Source organism: Stegodyphus dumicola, chromosome 8 (genome assembly GCF_044657685.1).
Source record: "Stegodyphus dumicola isolate Sdum_Otavi_A_Nest chromosome 8, ASM4465768v1".
Lineage (NCBI taxonomy): Eukaryota > Metazoa > Arthropoda > Arachnida > Araneae > Eresidae > Stegodyphus > Stegodyphus dumicola.
Genome location: NC_140775.1, coordinates 49,070,501 through 49,082,559, shown reverse-complemented (window position 1 = coordinate 49,082,559; position 12,059 = coordinate 49,070,501). Strand labels below are relative to the sequence as shown.

General features: G+C 31.3%; 1 protein-coding gene across 1 annotated transcript in view; it reads right to left on the bottom strand.

Moving 5' to 3' along the window:
* The window catches only part of LOC118204025 (uncharacterized), a 74,025-nt gene extending 62,776 nt beyond the window's left edge, over positions 1-11,249 (bottom strand). Inside the window, exon 1 of the mRNA XM_085821829.1 lies at positions 11,181-11,249. Within this exon, the coding sequence (XP_085677955.1) occupies positions 11,181-11,199 (19 nt within the window). The 5' untranslated portion in view covers positions 11,200-11,249. The remainder of the gene's footprint in view (positions 1-11,180) is intronic.
* Positions 11,250-12,059: the final 810 nt, after the last annotated feature.

Here is a 12,059-nt window from a genome sequence, read left to right as displayed (position 1 = left end):
AATGTATCCATCGCTTCCTATTATTTTAGTTAAAACTGAATAAATGTGACTTGTGCATGACTATGAATTTTTATTGTTAATAGATACAAAATAAAACATCCCTCAGAACAATTTTTATTTCGGAGATTTAACCGGTGCCGAACACATGAATAAAGGCAAGCAAAGTTTGCTATCTTTACTAGAGCTCAGCCACTGGGGAACTTTTTCCATAGAGTCAAATATTTTGTGTTTATTTTTTGGAATGAGTATAAATATTTACTAAATATAATTATAAGAACCAGTGGGCCATACAAAAAATAAGATTTCATAATTTTTACAAAATTAATTTTTTGAAATTAATAAATATTGTAACATGAATATATTCCGTATTTGAATTATTTTTGTAACTGGAACTATATGCGTATAATGAACGGTTGGTCTATAAGGTCTTTTAGGAATAAGAAATAAAAATTTTAAGCATAGTTTTTAATTTGTCTTTACAAATTTTAGACAATAATATTTTTCTTAAAAATCATCTTTCTATTATTTGAGCATTTCACAAAGTTTATCAGTTATTCTTTCAAATATATCATTATTTGATATTTATTTTTTAAACGTAAATATGCAAATGAAAATTGTAGTTAAATATCCTCCTTCTCTTTTACGGTTTCTTATTAAAAAAAGTGTATGTTTTCGATTAACTACGCATTTTAAATTTTTAGATGTTCATAAAATTTTCACAATTTTAATGGTATATTCATCTAGTGAGCATTTTATTGGAGATTTAATTTTTATTTTAATATTCCTTTTAAGGATATGATACAAAAATGATAGTTTCAAAGTACTTTTTGGACAAAAGTGTGAGCATGCATATGTAAATCATGATGTCTTATTTCAGCCTTTTCGCTTTCAGACGTTTTGGATGTAGCAACAAAAATGCATCCACTTTAGGCCCTTTTCTTTCCTTAAATGTTCGCGGTGAGAACATTAAAAATCGTTCCATTCAGGCTTTCCTTCGTGTCATGGAAGAATTTTTTTGGGGGTGGGGTGGGGTGGGGGAGAGATTAAACAAATAGTTACTACCCCGCAAAAAATCATCAAAATTCATCAAACTTAAAAGTGTATTTTGTATCTAACGAGCTGACTGCATTGAATGCGCATTACATCCGTTCTGCTTCTTGACTATCTTACTATGAGATAGAAAACTCTCTTGCTGATCTTTTTAGAAGCAGAAATCAAAAAATAAAATTTGTGTATTTTAAATAATTTGAAATAAATTATGTGTGAAACAAAGGAAAAAAAGATGGAAAAGCGGACTTCGGTTTAAGAAAAACTTCTTATTTCAAGTGGAAACAGAGAATGTATCCTTTATTTGAATATCATATATAGCAAGGGTGGCCAAAGTGCGGCTCGCCAGCCTGATATGGCTCTCGCAGGCAATTTGTGCGGCTCGTGCATATAAAATGTATGCATGAAACATGGTAAACTAAAACTATTCAGTGTCCAAAAAGAAGTAATTAATTAGTTTAGACTCTTTTTACAAAGTTATCAGGGATTTCTTTCTATTTAAACCTCCTCCACTACTTCTATAATAATGGAAATATGAACTTGTGGCTTTTAGAAAACTTTGATGCGGCTCTCGAACATACCTGAATTCAAACGTGCTGCTCTTACTGACATGAAGCTTCGTCAGCTCTGATATATAGCTTAAATTCAGCTGCAGACTACCGAAGTCTGGCTCAGGTGTTTTACAGTTTTTAAGTAAAAGTTTTCCAGCTGGAGTGCCAAACTAGATGAACTGAAGTATTTTAGTTTATTAGTTTAGTTTTATATCATTAATTTAAGTAAATTATTTATTTTCATTTATCTATTTATTTATTTAAATATATATTATTTTATTTCTCTATATATTATTTTCATTTTAATTATTAATTGTTATACTTTTTTATTTCCATTTATTTATTCATTTATGTTAAGTCAACTTTCTCGACCTCCTAAATAGGGCTTCAGAAGTTTAGACCTGATCATATAGTTACTATATTTGGTAGATGGTCATAAAAAATCGTTTTCACCGTATATAGCTCAACATTCTTCTCCACACCACTTTTTAAAAATCAGCCAGTAAAATAATGAATTTATTTTATTTAAAATACTGCTTGGAGCATTATTTGCGATATTCATGAATCTTCGAAGCAGCAATATATTTTTAAATTATATTTAATACTAGCCCTCAATTTTCGTTTCTTCAGTTGTAGAGTTCTCAACTGTGAGACTACAGTAGCTGTGTACAACTGTGTTCTCTCTTGTGAGAAACAGAAATTCTGATTGAAAAACTATTGTATAGAAACCGTGATTATATATAGATCGACGTGGCTGTGCCTCAAGATAACAACAATACTGGATTGTAATCAAATGAAAATAAAACCACGTTTACAATATTAGATATCACTATTGTGTCACATATTAGTACTGTATCGAAGCATTGTCTGAAAGCGAAGTTTAAGGAGTGTCATTGTGATATCCTTTCATACATATTTCACAGTCACGAGAACTTCGATCACATTTTTTTGGATGTAGCCTTGATACTGATCGAAAAGCTGAAATAGGAATTCTCCTTCTTTGACCCATAGACAGAGACTGAAATGGAACAATTTTTAAAAAGTCTCATCTGAGAAAGCCAGAAGTGAGATATAATTATAGTATGTCAGTTACATTTACTACGTTTCCTCATTACAATCAGCGTCATTTTTCATATTTGATTTAACCAATTTCGATTCTTAATAGTTTTATGTCAAAATCTTAAAGGAAAAAAAATACTCACAGCGGTCTTTTTTAAGAGAATTATTTTTCTTGAACATAAACTATGATAACATTTAGTGCTGTAAGCAGATTATATAGCAAAACCAAAGACAAGATTTATGTATGAAAATTTGAATTTTGAACAAAACTTTTAATTTTGCGATAAAAGTTGGAACAAATAGTTGGATTCCCATTCTAACGAGGTCTGAATTTTTTCCATTGCGGTTGGAATAGATATGAGTCAGCATAAGCTCCAACGAACCCAGGACAGTTTTCACCAGCTAGCTAGCTATGACGAGGTAGCCGCCAGTTGCATCCTGATATTGTGTTTTTCTCCGTGATTTTTTCGACCTCATCATGACACAAGGATTTGTGTAGCCCTCCGGATTGAATTTACGACGTGGCCTAACTACGAATCTCCAGTGGGGTATTAAAAAAATGGGAAAGTTTTCAACCAGTTAAGTCTTCCTTTATTTTTTTATCTCCCTGATTGGCATACGGTTATTAAAATTAGTATGAACAATAATTTAGAAAAGTTGTATGCTGGGCAGACTTTATTTATTAGGAATTATTTGGAATTTTCGCCTATTTCCCTTATTCTTGTAAGTTACGTAAATTTAGGCTGAAAGCTCCTCATATTTAATAATGTAAATTTTTATGGAATAATTATTCGTCCAGGTGTTAATGTTTAAAGCAAAAGAGAAAATGTACCTATTTCCTTCTTCAGTTACCTTAATAGCTGTATTGAAATAGTAACTAAGTATGTCATATTTATAATTTGGTACCAAAATTTTAATTAAATTAAATATGATAGTATAATAGATAATCTTTTGAGAAGTAATAATGTGAAATTCCTTTTGACATGAAAAGACTTGATAAACATGGTATTAATTTGAAATTTATGTTATGTTTTTATTTGTGAATTACCTTTATCTTTGTGTCCGATCCTTACTTAGCTCGGTTCCGGAATGGATAGAACACAACGAAAATTACTCCCATTTAATTACGATCACGCAAATGTTTAATTAACTGGCCTTTATGAGTTTATTTCAGGTATTGCTAGTTTAGAAGCATAAAGTTTATTAAGTTATTTAACTTATTCACGGCTTCACCAAATAATATTGTAAGCACCAAAATACTCACAATATTACATTTGTATGAATATGATTTTTTGGAAAATTCTAATACCCTCTAAAGTAACAAAACTTCATTTTCAAATTCACATTTCCTTCTTTTCCTATAATTCTATAACCACGAGTAATAGATTGGATAAAACGTCTAAACACTGGTAGTGTGACCCAGGTTTGAATTGGGAAATGGGCTAAATGCATGGATATTTTTCTTATCCCCTTCTCATATTTAAAATGAATACAAGCTAGTTTTCCTTAAAATGTGCTCCACCAAGGCATTTTACCCTTTTAGGCAGATAACTCTCGTATGCTGTGTCGTATTTGACTGAATATATCATCATTTTTTTTCTTTCTTTGATAAATTATTTTGCATTTGGAGGATAAAGGCACTGGTAGTAAACGGATTTCCCTTTGTATTATTTAATATTGTTACGTTCTACGTCAGTGTTTCCCAACGTGGGGCCCACGCCCCACAAGGGGGCAATGCGACTGTTAAGGGGGCAATTCGAAAATGGACTGTCCAGAGTTTAAGGGGACAAAGGAAGTTCAAACTTCTATGTATGCTTCAAGAAGTCAAAAATTTTCGAAATTTCATTTTTTATTCCCCAAAATAAAAAAAATGTAAGTGATGCATACGTAAAAAGTTTTTCAATTGCGGTGCATTTTAAATATTTTATGAAGAATTTTCGCTGTAGACATGGACATTTAAATGCTTTTAAAGGGCATTTAAATAACTGACACATTATGCTTTCCAGACGTTTTTCGCACATTTCAGCCAATGAATGAATTCTATTTTTTACTGTAGAAATGGCAATCGATATATTATTTTTTTCTTGAGTGGAAACAGCAGCTGCTTTCAGCTTTCTTTATATTTATATTTATTTCTTTCAGCCCTTAGTGAAATGAGGGGTGCAAGCAAGAAAACCGTTCGTCAGTATTCGGAGGTATATTTAAAATTTGGTTTCGTACCCGGTCGATTAAATGGTCACCTTTTGCCTTTTATGCCAGTAATGCCTGACTAACGAAGGAATGAAACTAGGTCGTCTTGAAGCACATTTGAAGGCGAAACATAATGCTGATATTAATTCAGATTTGAATTATTTTCACACTTTAATATTACTCTTTTTTTCAAAAATTTTCCTTAAAGTCTCTAATTACTGCTCATAATGCAACTCTTAATCGTGCTCTTGAGGCTATTTACCAAATTTCATTACTCATCGCTTAATCTGGGAAAAGCCGTACTATAGGGGAGAACTTAATCAAACCATCAATATCAGCATTTAAAACTGTTCTAGAAAAGGATTGCAAAGACGTTAAAGCTGTGCCACTAAGTAACAATACTGTTTGCAGAAGAAAGATGAAATGAGTGAGGATATTGAAATACAACTTGTTCAAAAGCTGAAAACAAGAAAATTTTCGATGCAAATGGATGAACCAACTTTGAGAGACAGTGAGGCAGTACTTGTTACTTATGTAAGATATATTCATAAAGGGGATTTTGCTGAAGAAATGTTCTTCTGTAAATCATTAGAAAGCACCACTACCTCCAAAGATATTTACAGTAAGCTAAAAAATTACTTAGATATAAAAAATATAATACATCTTATACTACAGATGGTACTCCTAATATGATGGTTGAAAAATAAAATAAATCACGGAATTTGAAAAAAAGTTGCTTAAAATTGACAAAAGATGAGAATTCAGAAATGGATCTTGTGCATTGTGTTATTTATAAAAACCTGGTTAAGTGTATCAATGCTATAAAAGCTAGGGCCAAATGTAAATGTCTTTTCAAGTTATTTTATGAAGAACAAAATGAAGACTATATGAGACTTATACTTCACACTGAAGTAAGAAGGCTGTCGAAAGGGAACTGCTTGGAAAGATTTACTGAGCTATTTGATACTCTTAGTTATTTTTTAAGTGACAAACCTGAAATGAAAAATCCGTTAACGGATGATAACAAGCCATTTGTGAGTTATTTAGCCGATATCTTTGAAAAATTAAATATATTAAATAAACAACTTCAAGGAGCAAATAAAACTTATATCGATGCAAAAGCGAAGATATTCGGTTTCATTATCTTTGTTGAATTATGTCAGGCATATACTATTTACCACAAAAATTTTGAAAAGTTTCGTTGGCTCTAAAAATGTGACATGACTACTGCTATACTTGTTATTGTCGATCATCTGAAAAAATTATCGGCTGATTTAAAAGATTTTGTTACTGAAACAAAATTGATTTCTCAACTTGGATGATGCAGCCAATGGTAGTGTATTTGGCTGATATTTCAAATATGCAGTAAAAGGAAGAACTCGCAGAAATGCAAAATGAGGAGTCAATTAAATCTTTATTTAATATAAAAGGAGCGATGACATAGCTTTGTGAGGAAACCAGAATCCGATATCCAAATACCACAAAATTTGCAAGAGAACTATTGTTACTGTTTCCATCTTCATATATTGCTGAATGCGGATTTAGTGCTATAAATGATTTGCTTCTAAAAAAAAATCTGTTGGATATAATGAAACCAGGAGACTTGAGACTCAAGTTATCTAAATTGGAACCTGACATAAAATCTCTTTGCAGCAAATATCAAGCGCAAGGAACTCGCTAAATTTAAATAATACAAATTACTAATACTTAAAATAATATTAAAAAAATATTTCACTAAAATGAGTTTGTTCTTGAATTTCAGTTTTCCATGTTTTGAAAGTTTACTTACTGTATTTGCTCACAAAATTTCGTAGTCATTTCTTCCTAAAAGCTATCATTCAAGTTTCTTTTGCGAACATTTCAATTTTTAAATATTGAAAATTTTGTATATACTAGCGGGAGCTTAATAATTTTAGAGAGGATTAGGTGGGGCATAGCACAAAAAAGGTCGGGAAACACTGTTCTACGTGTTCGTGGATTTGGAGTGATTGACGACAACACTTGACGTAGAATCAAAACACAATTTATTCGCTAGTATTTCACAGGAGAGTTCCGAAGAAACGTTTACAATCGTGGAAAAACTACGATAAACACCCTGAAACAATCAGTAACACAGCCTTCGGCTGTCAGGCTATAACGGTGAAGTCAGCTACACGAGAAAACACTAAATCTCAAGATATTCTTCACGATAAAACTCACGATACACTCTTGAAACGCTGTTACTCCGCGTACAGCAGGATTTATATAGCTTTTGACCTGCCTTCGAGAACATTCTGGGATAAACCGATAAGAATTCGTTCTAGAATGTTCTCGCTCTATCTATGGCATATCCCTAATTTTGTCTGCAAATGGGCGATTTCACGCCAAATCTGGCAACCCTGCCTTTCTTTGCAACTTTCTGGTAACCCTAAACCCACTTTGCAAGGAAGTTATCTTACCGCAGCTGGACATTTCATAACAATATGTATAACAGAACGTAAGATGAAAATCCTGAGCATTGAACAGCCATATTTGTGAATTGTTGCGTGGAATTAAATTTCCTGACACAAAACTGGACTGAACTGTTTCTCACCGAAAATTTGCATTATAGAGTTATTTAATAATGCATATGCCTTGCTTATCAAATTTACAATACTCTTCAAAAATTTCTAAAGTTATTATCTTAGGATTTATTTTCATTTACTATTTCTAAATTAGCAATTTCGGTACCAGTTTGAATGCAAAACACAATTCTACAATTTCTTCTTTCCTCTCCAAACTCATTTAAGATTCTGATTTAGAAGATGCTATAGTAAAAGTTCTTCAGGGAAAATGGAAAGCGAAATTTATGGGGCGATAGCGATGTAAATAGCGAATATTCGCGGAAATTCTGCAATTTGCACTAACAGTTTCGCGCATTTACGTTAACATTTCGGGAGTAAAGTGTGTTTACCAGAAACGAAGCGATGCCACAAACAAGTAGTCGTACGTAACTAAGTTAACATTACACTACACATCTTTAATGAAATTTATGTATAAAAAAACAATCAAATCCTGAAACCGTATTCACTACCGCTAATTTAAATCAAAATTACTATTTAATTTAACGTTTTTTTATACCTGTATTATACATACATATTTTCTTCATTAAATAGCAAAAAGGTACGCTGAGTACTTTGTTAAGATGCAAGCTAAGTACTTTCTTAAGATGTGAGTAAGCTAAAAGTAATCCTGCTTATCCAGAGGTAAAATGAGTCATATTATCACTGCTTGCTAAGGAGCACTGAAGTCAGCGAAAAAACGGCTGTGTAATCTTGACAGTATTTAATTTGATTTGTATTCTGCTTACTTTAGAGTTAGATAGTTGACGTCAAAGATAATTTTTAAAAAGATAATTTTAATTTTTTATAAAGTTTTTTGAGTCTAAAAAACTGTAAATCCATTACATAAATTCATAACAAAATTATATATTATTTGAATTTTCTGAACTCTTCGCTGCATATTTCATGGTTCACATTTTGGTTTACAACTGCGTTCTGCATTTACAACTACTGACATGGGGAAAAAAAGAAAAAAAGTTTTAAAGAGAATAAGCGTCTAAAAGACCATCAATGTATCACATAAATTCAGGACGAAAATTACACATTATTTCAATTTTACGAATTCCTCATTTGTTTTTACACATGCATGTACAACTACCAACATAAAAGAAAAACTTCCCCATTTTTGCCAAAAATGGATTTGTGAAGGAGAAAGTTAATATCATCTCCATCTTCTCTACATATAATAAAAGAAAGAGTCTGTCTGTGTGTGTGTCTTTCGTTCGCGCTGCGCGTAAGCTAATACAAAGAATATACATAGACATTCTTTGGCTAATAGACCCACGGCTACGAAATTTGGTACATAGGTGCATCTAGATAAGAGCCAGTGCACCTCGAAGCGATTTTTTCCAAATTCGAATTAGCATTTTTTTTTTTAATTTTATGTTTTGTGACGAAATCGAGTCATTTTGAGACATAATGAGCATGAAATAGGAAAGCGAGATTTTACTCTACACACTCCATTTTAGGCACTTAGCTATTTTACGAACTTAAAATAAATCGATTAAATACGAATTTATTTAACAAAGGGAACTTAACACCTTTTCAACTGGATTTTTTCTAAAAAAGTTTATTTTTAAAAGTGTGCATTTTATTTTTCTTTGGTTTTTGGACACGTTAAACTTTCACCCTTGCGACTGCTTTTACAAAAAGAATTTTAGATTAATGATAATATTTTGTATTTTTTAAAAATTTTTAAATGAAGCTTCCGAGTACACTTCTCACATCTCACATTTTTAAAAATGTGATTTTGGCAACAGTTTTCCTTTCTTATTGTTGTTGATTGTTTTTTGATGAAATCGCATCATTTTGAATAGTTTCATTCTTTTAGAAATATGGGTTTGGCAACAATTTTTTATCGTATTTCTTATGTCACTGTTTTTTTTTAAGAGATTGGCATATTTCATTGTCATTTATATATATATATAATACATTTTTTTGATAAAGTTGTTCTACGGAGTAAAATTTCTGCGCGGAATTTTTTGTTTTTTGAGTTTCTTTCATATTATTTTTTGCTTATTTCACTATTTGTAAGATATTGAAAAGTTTTGCATGATTTTTTTCTACAACGGAAAATTGGTTAATTTTTTATTAGGATAGTTAATATTTGTATTAAGGGATATAGCTTATTTCATTGTAATTTTTTTCTCTTGAAAACATAAGATAAAATATCATTAATTATACTTCAGAATTTTTTTTGGGTATTCTTTTATGTTATTTATTGCTCATATCACTGTCTTTAAGATATTGAAAAGTTTTGAGTGATTTTTTTAGGAAACATAGTTCTTAACCTCCTTTATACCATTTGAGTTCTAAGATTTTGCAAAGGGAAGTTGGTTAATTCATTTATTAGGATAGTTATTATTTGTATTAAGGGATATTGCTTATTTCATTGTAATTTTGTTATACGTAATAACTTTTTTTTATGAAGTTGTTCTGCGGAGTAAAATTCTACGCAGTTTTTAAATTTAAGGTTTGGTGTTCTCTTCAGCCGTTTTCCCGGTACATTTAAAAGCCAGACGAAGGCTGACAGCAAAGCTGCTAGTGAGTAATAGTGAAAAGATTGCCAAACTTCCTCGTATAATTTGATTGTTTGAAAATTAGAGGAAAAAATTAAGCGGTCTATATCGTTTATGAAAATAGATACAAAGGAAGAATTAATACGATATTAGAAGTATGTATAAATAAGTCAGCTAATATTACAAGTGGTTTTTGTCTTCAATATTATTTGTTTCTACATATCACATTGCTAATTCCTGTGGTATATGTGTAAAATCGAAGTTTCTTATTAATTTGCATACTTTAAATTTGGAGAATAAGTCATAAAAACCTATGAAATAAATCATAAAAGCATTTGAATATTCATAGAAGCCTATGAATTTTTTAAAAAAGAATTAAACAATGAAAAATTGTAGAATACTTTTTCAGTGACAAGAATATTGTACTATGGTTATGACTGGAAGTTTACCTCAAAGAAGAGATATAAAGGTACTAATTGATCGTTGTAACTACTATGCTCTTCTGAAACGAGTATATTCCTTTTCAGAAAGCATAAGTGAGTTTTATTATAGTACTATCTTTATAAACAGATCTTGGTGCATGGAGATAAGAAAGAGTCTATTTGTACCTCCCTGTCCTGGATATTCCATTTCCAAGTCCTATCTTATTCCGTGTCCACATTATTTCCCCTTTTAATTTCCAGAAAAGAGCGAAATGATTGCCTTAAGAGTCGAATGAATGAATTTCAAAAATGCACATTCAAAGAATATTAATCTGCGCAACCTCAGCTATGCTTTTGGTGATGAAATGGCTAAATAACCGATGGGTTCGGTAATTCCCTATAAATGCTTGTGAAATAAGAGTCCGGCCATTTGAAAAAAGGGAAATAATAATAATAATCTGAGAAATTAAATTAACTGATCATTTTCAGGATAAGTATAATTTCTGAATTCAGAGATGACAAATAAATAATGAAGGGGATATTATAAATCACACTCCATAAACTACTGCCAACGAATAGACGAGGTACAGAGATTTAGTTTATGCTACTTATTTATTTTTAGGAGTACTGAAGGAAAACGAAGAGAATGCACGTGTGGATGAATATCAGAAATCAGCAAGGTATTCAGGGTCAGATTTTAACCTGTCTTTCTTTCAAAAAAGAATTAACAATGCATGAAGTTGAGACTGATCTTATCTCCTTCAAAATATCAAGAAGAATGCAAGCGAAAGGAGAAGTAAAAATTTCACTTACTACCAAGAATCGAAAACATGATGCAGAGAAGAAAGAATGTTTGTAGTTTTCCTTCCGTAGATATAAATACATTCTCCTTATCTTTGATAATGCCTCACTAACGAACTTTCGGTTTGATTAGAGAGGGAGTCTTACTAAACTACCAATCAGTATCGAGATTTTACAGTACGTATAGCTGCAATCAATTTTTTGACAAAACAATAATTTTTTTCTTCGCATTTTATCACTTTATTCAAAGTGTTATTTTCATAAACAATCGAATTTGCTACTCTACTGAAGTTTTCAGGCGGACATTTTCATATTCACCCTCGTATAAGAATTTTATTAAGAAGTTTGATGTATATATACAAACATATAATTCATTTGTTATCGATGACAACAGTACTTAATCCTAATGAAAATACCCAATATTCTACCGTTCATTTCTAGAAGGTTCTATAACAAATCATCAATTTAAGCAATATTTAGAAATTTGTTATTTTTGACTCCTCTAGATATTTGTTAGTTTCGAGATACGATGTTGCAATTTGAAATGCCCGAATACTTGCAACTCGATGCATTCGTTACACAAGGCGCACTACTACCGATTTTGCACTTGCGAAAATGGAGAATATCCTTCCTAATTTTGAATGGGGCTGGAATTTGCCTGGGATACGGCAACGTTCTCCTACGTCTATTCTCTACCACTAAGCCTCTTAGTGAGAGTATAAGGCAGAGGTTTTCGAAATTTTTTGTTCCGTGGGACATTTTCACTCAAGGCATTCCAAAACACTCAGGGATAGCAAAATGCATGGAAATGTCATGAGTAATAAGTGCCAAATTTACCTGACAGTGACAGCTGTCAGGTAAAATTTTACGCTGCTGTATAGTTTCGGAACG